General features: G+C 43.8%; 1 protein-coding gene across 1 annotated transcript in view; it reads right to left on the minus strand.

Annotated features, from left to right (window-relative positions):
* Itpr2 (inositol 1,4,5-trisphosphate receptor type 2) overlaps positions 1-16,837 on the minus strand; it is a 387,210-nt gene that overhangs the window by 293,365 nt on the left and 77,008 nt on the right. The window contains exons 11-14 of the mRNA XM_036181996.1: positions 12,383-12,534; positions 7,372-7,471; positions 6,764-6,924; positions 638-779 (exon numbers count right to left, since the gene is read on the minus strand). Coding sequence (XP_036037889.1) covers positions 638-779; positions 6,764-6,924; positions 7,372-7,471; positions 12,383-12,534 — 555 coding nt within the window. The remainder of the gene's footprint in view (positions 1-637; positions 780-6,763; positions 6,925-7,371; positions 7,472-12,382; positions 12,535-16,837) is intronic.

The following is a 16,837-nucleotide window of genomic DNA, read 5'->3' on the forward strand; positions in this document are numbered from 1 at the left end:
CAATCTTTATAGGCTCAGCAGCATCTCTTAGTGATTCTCCAGCTGTCAAGCTGCAGCTAACACTAATTATTACCGGAAGCCAACACTGTCCATCACCAGAAGCCAACACTATCCATCACCAGAAACCAACACTAACTATCACCTGAAGCCAACACTAGCCATCACCTGAAGCTAACACTAACCATCACCAGAAGCCAACACTAACCATCACCAGAAAACAATACTAACTATCACCTGAAGCCAACACTAACCATCACCAGAAACCAACACTAACTATCACCAGAAACCAATACTAACTATCACCTGAAGCTAACACTAACCCTCACCAGAAGCTAACACTCACCACCATCACAGGAGGAAATGCTTTGTCTTGAGACAGACTTGTACCAAACTCTATGAGCCAGCTAGGAAGGGGATCTCCTCTCAGGCCACTCTCGAGATGACAGTAGCCATGCCAAACACCTTGACAGTCCCTCTGAGAATGCCCCTGAGCAAACACCACCCACAGACACTGCCTTCCCATTTAAAACTCACAGAAACTGAAATAAGTGTCAAGGTGTCACGTTACACAGCAAGGCACAACTGATACTGTAACTCAGAACATAAAATAGCAAATTTCGTTCCTGAAGCCACTCACCTGTGCCAGGATGTTTTGTTCCCTCATTAGTTTTTGCCGTTCCCGGTTTGGCTTGGTGATGACCACATCCAGTACATCCTGTCCGTTGTTAGTCACATCTGCCACAAAGAAGATGAGGTCTTCCAACAACTTAGTTACAAACCTATCCCAAAGAGAAGATTGTGACAATTTGGACTATTAAAAATTAAGTCTAGGGTTGGGGATTTAGCTCAATGGTACAGCACTTGCCTAGCAAGCACAAGGCCCTGGGTTCAATCCTCAGCTCAAAAAAAAAAAAAAAAAAAAAAAAATTAAGTCTGAGAAACACTAAGAAAGTTAAACTGTTTTTAAGAAAACATATTTAATAAACAAAATATAATATCTAATGCAATTGCTATTTATTTTGACAATATTTTCTGTCTAGTTCCTCCCACCCTCCATTCCAATTCCGACTCCAATCAAATATTGCAAATGGTTAATAAATAAAATCCTGTGAGTCTCAAGAAGAAACAGGCTTGGAAGATGATGGCAGAGCCGTGACAGAATGTCCCAAACATTATTCCTGAAGCAAACCTCTGACAAAAGGTAACATCAGCAGGCTAAAGTGAGACTGACTCTGAATGAGTCTCTGCTCAATGGACATTTATCTTGAACATAAATATTTTCTCTTGCTGATTCCATAACTAGAATTAGGTGTTTGGACATGAAAAACAAAGGCTCAGTTGTGTTGTGACTCTAGATTACTCTCTAAAATGGTAACAGTTAATGCAATAATGAGCAGAACATTAATTTTTTTTTTACTTTTTATTTTATCATATAAATATCTATGTGGGTGTTTAACCCAAGGAGGCCAGAAGAGGGCATCAGATGCCCTGGAGCTGAAGTTACAGATGGTTGTGAGATGCCATGTGGGTGCTGGAAACTGAACCTTGGTCCTTTGGGAGAACAGCCAATGCTTTTAACCACTGAGCCATCTCTCCAGCTCAAGAACATTAAATCTTGATGGAGGATCACTATGCATTATTCCTAATGTACAGAGGTGCCTTTGGTGATGATGAGGATGATAGCCAAAGACACCAAGCTTCTTGTTCACTCACTTACTTATAGGTCAAGAAAAAAACAACAACAAAACCACCTGGTGGTTGTTGTTAGCTAAACTCAAACTTCATAACTCACACAATCTTACTAATTTTTTTCTAATAAACAATTTCCTCTGTGACTTGGTTTAAAGCAATTCCTCCAAATTCAAACATTCTACCCTGCCTGGATGGAGGGAGGAGCTCATGAGACTGAGAAAGTAACACAAAACCTCACATGTCTGGGAAGCTGAGACCTTCAAGATTGACAAGACTGCTGCCAGGGTTCTAGGACTGGGGGGATGCTGGGGAGAGAGGCTGTGGGGCTCATGGAGATGCCTACAGGGAACTCCCAATGCAGCTGCATGAGTCATCATCCCTGCTGGGGTGGCTCTCCATGATGCAGCTGCCCCTGAGTCACCCTTCACCCACATCCCAATTATTAGCTCTCCAAGTGAGACAGACCTGGCTGGCATTATTATTTTGGTCTGGCATAGGTTCCCTATCTGAGGTGAGTAGCTGTCTACTCACAAACCCCTAAGGAAATGCAACAGACTTTCTATCAGATTTAGCGAAGTTGGATAAGATATATATTATGTATTTTAAAGGACACATACCTGAAAACATAAAAGGCCACATGGGTCAAGAGCAAAATAAGAATAAATCAGCCAAGAGTAAGCTAATGTAGTGGTGCTGGAGGGGCAAAACAGAAGCTGTGGAGGAACTGATGGAGAAGGGCCCCGCTTGAGGAAGCCTCAAGACTCCAGAGCCCTGTGTGGGCTGCAGCAAGGCAGATGCCGAGGGGACAGGAAGCACATAGATGGAGCTGTCCACCTGTGGTCACCATGACTCGCATGCCTCACCTCAGCACAAGGTATGAGTGCTCACCCTCAATACCACCCCTCATCCTGGACTGGTGGAGAGGAGTCAGGTGGAGGCCATGCCAGCAGACAGAAAATGAATGAGCACAGAGAGAAAAAGCAATAATGTTCCACCCAAGGAAAGCCCATATAATTAAATTGCAAAACACACAGAAAACTAACATTAGGAAAGACAGTCATCATGCTAAAAATCAGAAAGCTGATTCATCGCTAATAAGATTCAAATGACAAAGTCATTCCTAAGTGACATTTAAAGGAGTGTGCTGTCAGTCTTCAACAGATAAAGAAAGAACTTACCATAAAATATACATATAATTTAAAATAGTAGATATGAATGAAGAGTAGATAGGTAGGCAAAGAACCAACCAAAATCTGAGAAATAAAAAGTATATACATAATCACCTAATAAAAGTCCAGGCTATAAGAAAAAGTAGCAGTTATAGGACAGTATCGAGAGGAAACCTGTCTCACAAAAAGGAAGGAAGCGGGGAATGGAGAGAAGAGAGAACAGAGAGAAGGAATGAGGGAGGGAGGAAAGGAAGGAGTTAGAGAGGAAGAGGAGGAGGAGGGCAGGGGAAGAGAAAAGGAAGAAAGAAGAGAAGGTGAGGTGGAAAAAGGAGGAGGGAGGGAGGGAGGGAACATCATAATTTATATGATGTGTTGATAAGAATTGCCACTCCACTCTGTTTGTTGCATGAAGACATGGCAGTCTTCTTAAGGTTCTGGGTTTGAAAGCAAGTGTAGCATGGTCTTGGGCTGGCTGGATAAACATTCTGCCACTGAGCTATGTTCCCAGCCTCTAGCTGCATGAAGACACAGGCACATCAGCCTTCACCTTTACAGCAACTTGGAGCACATTTGTTTGGCCAGCACCTGGCACCTATCAAGAGCTCAGTCTCACTGAATTTGCTGCATCAGCCAACCTTCTGTGGACAAGTTAGGTCCCACAGAGTGCAGCATAGTTCAGAGACAGTAAGAAGTGTGTGCTGTGCCTTCTCAGGCTCCAGGTAGCAGTTGGCACCTCATGCCCCCTCCCTCCATGATGCACACACCCCTCATACTCTGCTTTTTTGGTGCAGTCATGTAGTACAAAGAGAAAATTCAAATAAAAACATCGAAGGCTGGTCTGCACCCACAGAGTCCCTTCCTGGGGTGACTACAGGAAAGCACAGTGGGGAAAAGAGAGAGATCCAACAGCACAGGCCCTTGGAGGCAGGTCTGCAATGTTCTAAAACCCTCCCTTTGCCTTGGTTTTGAATAAAAAGAATAGCTAATAATAACTTCATTCTCTGTGGGGGATCAGGGCTGCCAGTCATTCTCAGAAAGAGTTTTCTACTGAATTCTAAAGTGAGGGGCTAAGAGCCCATTCACTGCTCTGTAGCATGGACTGCATCAGGATGAGGGGTGAATCAGCAAATGCAGCTCCCCAGTTCTCAGGCACAGTCTCCTTGCTATTATTTTTCACTAAAGCCATGGAGAGAGAAAGTGACAAGGGAAATTAAAAACATAAATAAATAAAACATAGGGTCAAGAGTCATCCTGATCCGCCATCTTCTGAGACACATCAGAAAGTTCCCACCCACAAGAACTGGGGAAGAATGGCCTGTAGAAAGAAGCACCCAGAGAAGCCGAACACTCAATAGATACTTCAAGTTTACCAAAGGAGACCTCTTAGAGAAGCGTGTAACTTCCTGTGAATGCAGGAGAGGGACAGACAGAAATGGATTAATCAAGAGAGGCACAAGAGGAAAACACCACATCTGAATACTGAAATCCACTTCTGTTGTGAGCTGGCTCTGGTCTCCTGTAGCCATATGAGTGGCTGGTTTCTGCTTCTGGGCTCCGTCATTGACCACCACAGGGTAAATATATGAGGACAGTTGTCAAACACAGGCTCCCACAGGGAAAGCAATGGTGGGAACAGAGGAAGATGAAAACTATTGACTGTTTGTCAGCATACTGACAACGTTTATTAAGAGGTATATAGTGTAGTGTATATCTAAAGGTCTCTGGAATTTATGAACATAGAGACAGAACACTCACAGACTGTTATGGTACATTTATCCTGTTTCCTTCCTACTCGATTCAAAACTTGTTAGAGTCATGCACATCATCACACATATGTATGTTCACTCCTGTTCCTGGCTATACAGTATTCTATTGTATTAGCATAGTACAATTTTATCATTCTTCAACTATGACCAGCATAGAAGGCCTTCAGTGAGGGGTGTCTAGAACAAGGCTGGACATTTCTGCCCTTTCATTCTGGGAATTTTTTTTTTTTTTGAGCTGAGGATCGAACCCAGGGCCTTGTACTTACTAGGCAAGTGCTCTACCACTAAGCTAAATCCCCAACCCTTGTTCTGGAAATCTTTTGAACAGATGTTCAAGGATGTCCAACAGAGGAAGGAAGCCAGTGAGCCACAGCCTTTTCTTCTCTGACTTTGCCTGTAGTGGACTATTAGTTATCGTGTTACATGTGTTTATGCTGTGGAACATTTGTTTAATGATGCAAAGATGTGTTGCATTCTTTTATGTTGCATTTGTTTAACTCTGTGAAGCTGTGTTACTTTGCCTGCCTACAATACCTGATTGGTCTAATAAAAAGCTGAACAACCGATAGTGAGGCAGGGAAAAGGATAGATGGGGCTGGCAGGCAGAGAGAATATGTAGGAGAAGTCTGGGAGAGAAGACCAAGAAACAAGAAAAAGAAGAGAGGAGGACTCGGGGGCCAGCCACCCAGCTACACAGCAAGACACGGAGTAAGAAGTAAAAGTATGCAGAAATAGAGAAGGTAAAAGCCCAGAGGCAAAAGGTAGTCGGGATAATTTAAGGTAAGGAAAGCTGGCAAGAAACAAGCCAAGCTAAGGCCAGGCATTCATAAGAAAGAATAAGACTCCATGTGTGATTTATTTGGGATCTCGGTGGTGAACCCCCAAAAGAGCAAAACCAAAGAGCAAAAGAGTAAAGAGTGAAAAACAACTACATTTGTCATTCCTGGCTGGGCTGTTTGGCGAGGGGCTCGTTATGGAGACAGTTGGAGGTGAGAACACCAAGGCACACAGCCAGAGACTCAGCAAATGGCTCCTTATTGTTCAAAGTCTACAGCAGATCATGGTGGGTGGGCCTTTGCTCTGAAGTCCTGAGAGCACCCAACTGTCAATCACATGGCTGGATCCCCACTTACTATTTATGTCCTTTTACCCAGTGGAGTTTAATTCCCACTTCCTTTAGGCAAAATGGGAACAGCTATTGGAGTGCTGTGTGAAGGATTAGGGCACAAAGTGGAGACATAGTGACTTCTAGCTATCAATAGCCTTCTTTTTCTCATATACTTAGGAATAAATGAATAATCAACCAAGGATCCAGTTTCTCTGAGTGAATGACACAGCAGAGAACACACTTTCTTTTCTGATGTTACATGTTTGATCAGTCTGTGGTATCAGAGTTGAGAAATGTATCATTAATCCAAAAAATACAAAACTCTACATCTAAACACCAAATCAAGCATGGTCCTGTGAATCTTTAAAAAACTTGCCAAAAAAAAAAAAAAAGAGCAAAGAGAAACTGAAATCATCTATTTTTCAAGCCAAGACAAAATGTAAAAAATAATTATTCCTTCAGACATGTCTAGGTATATTTTTTATTTTTATTTATGTGTGTGTATCTCTACGTGTATATGTGCATGTGAGTGCAGTGCATGTGGTGGTCAGAGGAAGGTGCAAGGCCCTTGGACCTAGAGTTACAGGTAGTTATGAGCCATCTGCTGTGGGTGCTAGCAAGCATGCTTCACTGCTGAACCATCATCAGAAACCAGGCTGCTGCTATAGAGAGTATTTCTAAGTGTTCTGTTAGAGTCCTCTGGTTTACTGTAAGAACTGACTATTGTGTTTGTGTGTGTGTGTGTGTGTGTGTGTGTGTGTGTGTGTGTGTGTGTGTCGGTGGTGGTGGTGGTTGTTGCTGCTGCTGTTGTTTTTTAGGAATTTAGATGATATTTTTACTAGTTTTGAGGGGTAAGGTCTCATGTAGCCCAGGTTGGCTTTGAGCTTGCTATGCAGCTGAGGATTTACCTTGAGCACCCGATCCTGCAGCCTCCACCTCCTGAGTGCTGGAATCACAAGCCTGCACCCCCACCTAGGTCCACAGTTGGCTCCCTTAATGATTCAATGTCACACTTGAAATCTGCCCACCTCCTCTCGTTCTGAGTGATGCTGCCATTCTCCAGCTTTTTGACTGTGGTCGCCAGCACTTTGTTGGCATCATTGGCGAAGTCCAAGTCCCGGACCTCAGACAGAGGGACACACACGATGGCAAAGGCTTCTTTGTCTTCTTTAGTCTGGCAGGTTCCAATCTGCAATGTGTGTTTTCATTAGACAACTGCACGGTCTCTAGGGACCATGATCTTTAGTACCCAGATACAGTGGGTGGGTGTGGACAAGACAGAGAAACTCCAGAAGACATCATCCACAACAAAAGCCTTTCCATGCCCATTTCTTGCCCTGTTCCTGAAGAGACCCCAAAGAGTGTTTCTTTCACATGCCGCCCCTCTGTCTCAAATAATTCCAAGTAGAGAAGATGCCCCTGGAATCCTCTCATGCCTTTTTGATATTTGCATCCCACCCTCCTGAGCCATAGCCCTGCTGCAGCCACCCAGGTCAGAGACCTGAGCCACTGGTAGACATTTCCTCCCACGCAATCAGCTGCAACCAGTTCTAATGCCTGAGGAGATGGACTGTCAGCCACACTCAGTCCTGTGAACGCAGCAGCCGACAGACAAACCAGCCCCAGCCATACTCACTTTCAGCATGACGGGCCTTTCTTCCTCCATGTCTATAGGGATGCTGGTACTTGTCACCCACGTATTGGTGCATAAATGCCTTAACCGCACATAGGAGTTCCTAAAAGCAAATGATATAAAAACATGGAGGGCTGGCAAGAGGGCTCAGAGGACAAAGGGGCTTGTTACCCAGTGATGTGGCCCTGAGTTCAATCCCCAAAACCCACAAAAGATGGAAGGCAAGAACCACCTCTACAAAGCTGTTCTCTGACCTACACAAACAGACAATAATATTTTTAATTACCACCCTCCGCATATTGACATATTCAGCAAATCCATATATGATATGAACATTAAATGTCATAGACTAGTAACTCTCTCAGGATCTATCTGGAATAAGAAATAATTCTTAGATTCAGGCTGCTCTGGAGCACAAAGCTACACTTCCTGGGCCAGGGGCTCCTGGGCCATCAGCATCACCAGGAACCTTGTCAAAAATACAAATTCTAAGATCTCACTTGTCCATTGTGGGGTGTGGTCAGCAACGACTACTTTATCCTGTTCCTAGAAAGCTACTAACCTAAATGTACCTATAGCCTGTAGTGATTTGAAAGAAAATGGTCCCCCAAAGGGAGTGGCACTATTAGGAGGTGTGGCCTTTGGGGAGTAGCTGTGGTCTTGTTGGAGGAAGTGTGTTGCTGTGGGTGTGGGCTTTGAGGTCTTTTTCTCAAGTTTCCCTCCTTGTGACAGTCAGTCAACTTCCTGTTGCCTGCTCTCAGCTCCAGCACCACATCTGCCTGCATGCCAAAATGCTCCCCTTCATGATCCTAGTGGACCGAACCTCTGAAATTATAAGTGAGCCACCCTCAATGAAATGTTTCCTTTATAAGAGTTGCCATGGTCATGATGTCTCTTCGCAGCAATAAAACTCCAAGACATAGCCCCTGAATCACAAAGCTGCTGTGGCCATTGAGAGCATACTTAGAGCAGCTAAATAAATAGTTCTGAATCATCCAAAAGGCACAATCCCAAGACAAGGCTGAGCAAGTAGCTGCTTGGACTTCTAGCTCAGACCTCACACCATAAACCCTTAGTAACGCTTCTCAGATTTCTGGGGGATTGTTGGTAGTTGTGGTATTTAATTCAGAAGCACCGACTCTAGTTCCTAAGTGAGAAGATGAAAACAATTGTCAGGGTGATGGGAGAGGAGAGGAGGAGGGCGGGAAACAAGAACAAAGTCTGGTGACATGTACAGGAAGACGCCATCGTAAAGTCATCACTGTGTATGCTAACATAAGATTTTATTTTAAATTCTGTGTACATCATTGTGTGTAGTGCCCATAGAGGCCAGAAGGGGGCACCAGATCCCCTGGAGCTGTGGAGTTACAGGAGGTTGTGAACAGACCTGTGTGGACACTGGGAACTGAACTCAGGCCCTGTAGAAAAGCAGTATGCAGTGGTCCTTAACCATTGAATCATCTCTCCAGCCTCAAAACAAAATAAGAAAATATTTGTGGTAAAAGCTTCTTTGGGCATGAGTTAGGTCTGTTTGCTACTAATTCAGTGTGAAGAATCAACAATGTATACTACATAAGGTATCTTTACCAAACACACACACAAGCTTGTGTGCTGACTGGACATTTGGCAGGTGCATTTCAACCAGGAGCTCACAGGACTCGCACCCTGTGTCCTCCAGGGGCAACAGTTCCACACTTGACCATTTCTTGAGTCATCAGTAACAAAAATTATCTGTGTAGGCACCACGGCAGAATGTCTGGAGAGGGCACCTAGAGCTCCATTCTACTCACACAGCGCCTTTCCCACCTCATCCCTTATTCCAATTATTTCTTCAACAAGAGTGCACAATGTCATTAAAATAAAAAGCCATTCGCTTAATGTTCAGCCTAAAGCTAAGATGTAAATATGTCATACAACCTAAGGTATAACATTTTAAGACCAAACAGAAGACATGACATCAAACACCTCAGAGAAACTCATCATCAGGGTTCTTGCTCATTCATAATAGTAGATAAAAATACACAGTGAGTTTCAATCTAGAATGGCAAGCACCTAACCTTGTCCAAATAACCAGAAATGCCTGTTTTAGCGCCCAGTATTCTCTGCACTGGCCTAAGAGGTGATGTCATCTATAGCTGCTGTCTTCCCCACTGTCCTAAGCTCTAGGAAAGGGGAGCATAGCACACTATGTGGTGGCCAGCTCCTCTATTTTCTCTTACACCTTTCATACCGGTGAGCTTCCTTTCAAAATGCTTGTATGGTGGTTTAAATGATACATGACTTCCATGGGCTCATATGTTTGAATGCTTCATTCCCAGTTGGTGGCCTTATTAGAGGATGTGTGTCATCTGGGGTCAGCTTTGAGGCTCCAAAGTCTTGCCCCATTATAGTTGGTTCTCTCTCCTCTCCCTCTCTCTGCTTGGTGGTTATTGCTCAACATGTAAGCACTCAGCTACTGCTACTGCACCATGCCTGCCTGCTGCCATGTTCCCCACAATGATGGTCATGAACTCTAACCCTTTGGGACTATGAAGCCCCACATTAAATGCTTCCTTTTACAAGTTGCCTTGGTCATAGTGTCCCTTCACGGCAATTGAAAAGCAACAAAGGCAGCTTGGAACCAGAGTAGTTAAGGTTTCAGATTTTTTTTTTTTTAAGCATTTCCATGTAGGTATTTAATTAGCTATCTTGGGATAAGACCCAAATCTAAACATGACGTTCATTTATGTTCCATGTGTGCCTTACTTAGCCATCTAGGTCAAAGGTAATTTTATACAATATTTTAAGTACACCTGCATTTTAGCTGCAATCCATCATGTAAAGTCAGATGTAGGGTTTTCTATTTGTGGCATCATATTGGTTCTCGAAAGCTTTTTGGGTCATTTCAGATTAGATTTTCAGCTCATAGATGCCCTCAGCCTGGATGCACCTCTGGAGTCAACCAATACTACTGAGTTGCAAACTGAGTAAATTACAGAGTAATAACATGATCTAAAAGGATTTAGGAACTAAGCAACTCTGGGACTATGTCACAGGTATATGCTGGCTGTCCTGTTTGACATGGTCTGGTTGTCTACAGTATAAGGGCACTGCTGTGGAGTGATGGTTCAGGGCAGACTTTTTATTCCATGCTCCAAGATCAAACTCCACCTCATGAGCACAGACGGCAATTAGCTTGTCCTCCTAAGTCACCATCTCCCAAACTCTGCTGTCTGTCACCTGGGAGGCTCTTATAAATCCAAAGTGTAGGTTGTAACACACACCAGTTAAACCAGTGTCTAGAGTGGGAGGTAGGTATCAGGACTGTTCCTGATTGCTAAGTGTCCATTGGGCAGGTAAGATTGGGAACCCTACTCTAGTCCCTTAATCCAAGAAGCCTAGTCTAGGGCTTGCTAGATCACTCGCCCAGCCCCACTGCAGACCAAGGAATCACATATCTAGCAGATCCCTATGACTGATCTGGGATTTCACCAGGCTGAAGTACCTCTATGGAACTCTGTCCTCTGAGCATAGGGCCATTACCATCTTAATCAGAACAGGTGTGACTGTCCCCCAGGATTGGACCTGTTGTTCCTTCATGGGGAAGTGGGGGTGGGGTAATTAAACCCTCAGCTGACATAGAGTCTCATGAAGTTCTAGAATACATGGTAGGTAAAGGTTAGCTGAAGAGGGGGTGCCACCCATACAGCATGGGAAGGTTGCCATCCATGCTGGAGTCAAGCTTTTCAGTGACACAGCTGTTTGGGGTTACACACATTCCTGTAAGAAACCCCTCACAAAGCTCCTGTGAGTAAACACAGTAAACTCCCTGGTTCACTCACTGGACTTGAGTGAAATCTTTCCTTTAGTCTGTTGTTGGTGCCCCATGTTTGGGAACATTTGTTCACATTCCTCCAGGAAAAGATCACAGGGTAGGAGTTTAAGTTCGAGAAATACTGGATTACATATTGGAATCCCCCAGGGTAATGCTTTTAAAAGATGTAGTATGCACATCTCACTGGAGGCAAGACTGACTTCATTGCTCTCAGAAGGACCAGGACCCACATTACTCAGATCTTTCTCAGCCAGTCTGAGAAGACCTGCTTTAATTCAGCCTCTGACCTCTGACTCCTGACCTCTGACCTATGAGAGTTACCCAGGATGAAGCCAGATAATAGTTACCAAGAACTTGACATGGGGCTGGGCCCATAGAAAGTATTCAGGGATTTCGTATGAGGATGTAAGGGTGGCTAGTGTTAAAAGTTTATTGTTAGCTGCAAACAGTGATGACAGCTGGATCACATTAACACAAAATCCTTCACAACAGGGAAAAGAACTTCAACCCTCTGAACAGTAGCAGTTAACGCTTCCGTGCAAAGTGAGACATGACCTTGTGGAGGGTCTATGCACCTGGCGGAGTTATCACCATTTCTTTAACCAAATTCTCCTCCATTGAATTCAAGAAAGACACCATTTTTGCTGACTTAGATCTAAAATGAGTTAAGTCAGAGTAATAATCAAGGTCCCCATATGTTGTATGTATTTTGAAAGAAAATCACCCCCAAGGGAGTGGCACTATTGGGAGGTGTGTCTTTGTTGTGTGGCCTTGTGGGAGGAAGTGTGTCATTGTGAGGGCGGGCTTTGAGGTCTCCTATGCTGAAGCTATGCCCAGTGTGGTACACAGTTCACTCCCTGCTGCCTGCAGACCAAGATGTAGGACTGTCAGCTCCTTCTCCAGCACCATGTCTGCCTGCATGCTACCACCATGATGATAATGGGCTAAACCTCTGAAAGTGTAAGCCAGCCTCACTGCACATTTTAATTGTTTATACAAATAAAACACGCTATGTTAATCTGTTCACCTGAGAGAGGCACAATGCTTTGCATGCATTTTATTCACTCATGCTCTCTTCTATTATAAAAATTGTATTAATACTTTTTATTCCCTACCTGTTGGGAAAACTATTCAAAAAACATCTGTTCATCATAATTCTTTTTACTTATTTATTTCTTTTTATTTTATATTTCTTTTTACCTTGGAACCAGGCAGTCAGCTCTCTGAAGAGTTGTGGCATCAAGTTCAAAAAGGGATGCGATGTCATTTCCATGTGGAACTGAGACCAGGGTGTACATAATCTTCTCCCCTGCCTGACGCTTTTTCTTTGAAGTTGGAAGCTCTCCATCTTTCTGTTGAAGAGGTTTGAGGTTATTCAGTGTCTTCAGATTGAGTATTAACAGCTCCAGTTAATCAGGAGATAAGGTGTAAGTCTGTCTGCCATTCTTTCATTGGATATAGGAGGTCTAAAATTCTGACTCCCTCAAAAGATTGGGGCACATAGCCTTTGTACTGATGATGGGCACTCATAAGGCCCATGTTCCCCAGAGGGGTGGTCTAATCTGAGCATGTCCTTAAATCACAATAGTTATGGCCCCTTCTCTAGTGGCTTTTTACCTATTTACAACGTAGTGATTTGACCCTCTACATTTATGTCAAAAAACAGAGAAGAAACAGTGTCCCAAATCCTCTAAACTCCATGGACTCAAGAAGACATACATATTTCTGTTCAAATATTTGAAAACCCTTTAAGCCAACAGATCTGCCAGCTTCCCCATCATTAGTGGTAACATACCTTCTTAGGTATTTACTATTAACTACATTTAGGCAGTTTACAGCTTCTGATCAGTGTAGTAGATATTACAAACACTGGTTGCAATGGGGTTTCTGTAGACTTCACTTGACAGAAGTGAGTATAAAGCTTTCTGTAGTCACCACGACAACATTGCTCAAGTGCAGATCAGCACAGCACAGCTTTGGATTCCTAGAGCATTTGGTAAACTGTTGCTGTTTCTTTTCTTCTGTTGCCAAAAGAAAACTGCTTTTCCACTAATCCATGCCTTTCAAGCATTTTTAATACAACAATATTTATAAATGTGTGGTTTGGAGGAATTGTTTAAATTCTTTTTCCGAATTTTCTTTCTTCAGGATAGATTATTTCAACAAGTAATTTGTAGTGATGATGGTGTGTTAAAGAGTAACCATTTGGTCTTATTGAAGCCAACACAGAACTTGCTGATGTATTTTTTCTTCGGTGATAAATAAAATACTTACATACTTAAAAAAAAAAAAAAAAGACATACAAATGACCAATGAATACAGGAAAAGATGCCCAACCCCACTAGTTACAGGAAATGTAAGTCAAAGCCACTGCAGACAGCACACTGTCAGGTACAGCATGACCAAAGTCTAGCAATAAATGGCCGAACATGCAGAGAAAGGGAAGCTTTGTACCCTGTGGATGGGATGTAAATTGGTGTCATTATCATGAAAACATGTAACCCAGGGATTCTTCCTGTGGGCCTGAGGATGTGAGAAGGATACGGAATCACATTCAAGTACAAAAACTGCAATCCCTACCTACCTCACAGAGAAACCTGAGCTCCAGCCTGGCTGCAGAACTAGTCAAAAAGTCATTCATGTAAACAGCCAAAGACAGACAGACAGACAGACAATAGGAAGGGAGGAAAGAAAGAAAGGAGAGAGGGAGAAAGGGAGTTGAAACATGTAATTTCATTGGCCCATGAGAAGAGCTTCCTGGGGTTATGTTATACTAAGCTGTGAGCAGCTGCATTCTCTGGAGGATCCAAAATGAAACCCCAGCCTTGACTGCAGGAACAGAGGCAGGAAGGGGGTCCTGGGACCCTCTTGTACAGGACCAATGGAATACTGTGTGTAACTACAAACATTTTCTTCCTTTCTCCTCCCTTCCTTCCTTCTTTTTAGATAGGGTTTCCCTAAGTAGACCAGGATGGCCTCAGACTCACAGCAATCCTCCTGTTTCGGCCTGCCAAGCGCTGGGATTAAGAACCTGAGCAACCACTCCCAGCTGGAGTTCCTTCCCAAAGACAAAAACTGTCCTGTAGTGAGTTCTGATGTTAAACATGGTGAAGGAGGCAGCTGAGGGAGAAGAGGTCAGAGGGGTGTAGGAAAAGACAGAAATGACTCTGGAAGAAAGACTAGGAAAGCAGGAAGTTCGTTTCATTTGCAGTGTCAACAAGCTATTAAAGAGCTTTGGGGATCTCACATGGTATTGCTGCCAAGAGAATCACAGCTATGGTGAGCGCTGTTCCTCCCTATGAAGGAGGTGACCAAGAACATAAGAGCACAGAACTGACCAGACAAAGAGTCAGCTCCTACACGAATCAGAGGACCTTCATGGATGCCCAGGCAGTGAGACCAGGCATGCCTCGGTCCACTTGCTGCTGCTGTACCCAAGCCCCACAGGCCACATGATTTCTAAGGTCTTTATTCTGGAAGCCAGAGGTCTACACACATGGAGACAGACATTGTCAGGGGCCTTGGTACTGCATCATAACATGGAGACTACCACACCATGAGCCAGAGCAACTGAGCCCCAGCAGGCTTGGTTTGGCAACAAGTCACATGGACCCACTAGCACAGGAATCTGTGAGTGAGGTCTCTCTATCACAGAGTCCATATGTCCACTTCCTCCCAGGGAAACCAAGCCCACTGTGACACTGAGGATCAAGTTTGCAACACATGGAACACAGGACAGTGTTTATATAGATAGGGAAGGTTATAATTAAAACACAACTGAGCTCAGGGAAGTAAGTTCTTATCAGTTAAAATGAACCATGTTTTGAAGACAGGCTTTGTTGACAGAATACCGGTTCATAACCTGAACAGGTGGAAGGCCAATGTGCACAACTCTGATACACACTGTGTCTGGTGTAGAGGACAAAAGAAGTTGCTAGTATTCTTGGGAAAATGCCATATCCCTAAAAGAAGTATATCACCTAGCTTCCTGACTGAGCATCCCTCCACTTAGCTAACTATAATTTAGCTTTGGATACACACACTCTGGGGTGAAAATGTGCTGACACAGCTCTTTGGACCTATGTAGTAACCGAAAGGTGACAGTATTTGAAGTGTGGTCTGTACATCAGTCCTCTATGAGTGCATTTAATGGGGTTCACCCCACTTTTGAGGTGATTTTTGTAGACTTACAAGAAGATTTCAGATCTAGATCCCTAAACTGCCCTCCCTGGTAAGGCCTGGCTGCGGTGCCAGGTCAGAGTCGTCAGGAGCCTCCCCATGTTCTGACACTTGCACTGTGATGATTAGGGTTAATTAAACAAACCACTGCAAATTATTCATAATATTCAAGACTTGTAACTACATAGAACACATGGAATGTGCTATTATATCCTTCATCCTTCCCATTGGTCCTTGGAAAATAGTTTTAATACACAGAAAATTCCTGTACATAAATAATTTCACAGCTGTGTGTGGAGGAGTGTCTGACATGCCTATATATCTTTTACAAGAGCCTTGTTGTTGGAAGCTTCCTGCCTTGGCTCTCCTACACTCTAATTTATTTAACAAACTCTGCTTCATAAACAATTTGGAAGTAAACATTAAGCCTGCCCCTTGGAATTTTTAGGTAATTAAATATGAATAATGAGTTATGATCATACCGGGCACTGGAAGATGTTTTTCTACGCAGACTCCACACGGGCTGGTGAAGGGCAGGATGGAAGCCTGGCTCCTCTGCCCTCCTTCCAGGTCTGTCTCCTTCACTTTGGCTCAGAAGTCCGATTGACCCTGCACATAGGCCCTAGACACTCAAGGAGTGTCTGTCTTCCTGCCCCATCTCAATGCCCTTCGAGACTAAGGGCACAGAGACATCATCTGTGAACCTGCAGTCACCTTGGATTCTAAGAAGAGAAAACCTCGAAGGGCACAAAGTCCCCAGTGAGGTCGATCACCAGTGAGGGAGAGGGCTGCACTCTGAGCAGAGGAGATTACTGCAGGAACTCACCGATCCAGTCAAGTGATGGTGGCAGCACTAACTTCTTCAGACGGCCTGGACTGGAGGGTGGTAACCAGACGGAGCTTGACCAGGACTCATAGTTATGGCCCAGCCTTACTCTGGTTAGACCAAGAGCTTGTGTGAGGACCCTGAAGACAGGTGAGCTCACCGGCCCCTCATCTGCTCCTCTTCCCACTGTGGCCACCCTAAAAATGTCTCCTTTCTCTGCTCTTCGCTCTCGGTCCTCTCTCTAACTGGTGTATCAGGGTGTCAAGCCTGGTCCGAAAACCTGCCAGAGTCACCCAAAAACCCAAGTTACATATATAATAATGAATGTAGCTTCAATAAACAAAAAAGGCAATCCTGTTTCTTTACAACATGAAGATAATTCTGTTCAAACTCACGGGCTCTGTGGGTCCTGTTTATAAACCTGCACTGATTTGCCAGAAAAATCAAAGACACAGGAACTGTAGCTCCCTACAGAGAAGTTTGGAAGCATCATAGTTTGCCTTTCATCATAAAAATGTATTAAGAACCAAGAGCTCAAACAGGTGCTTAGTTCAAAAGCAGCAAGCTCTCTCTGACACTTGCCCAGCTTAGGAGCTCAGAATGCCACCTGTCTGTCCGCTGGTACTTATCAAATAGGCATGTTTCATCTA

This window comes from Onychomys torridus, chromosome 3, assembly GCF_903995425.1.
Source record: "Onychomys torridus chromosome 3, mOncTor1.1, whole genome shotgun sequence".
Lineage (NCBI taxonomy): Eukaryota > Metazoa > Chordata > Mammalia > Rodentia > Cricetidae > Onychomys > Onychomys torridus.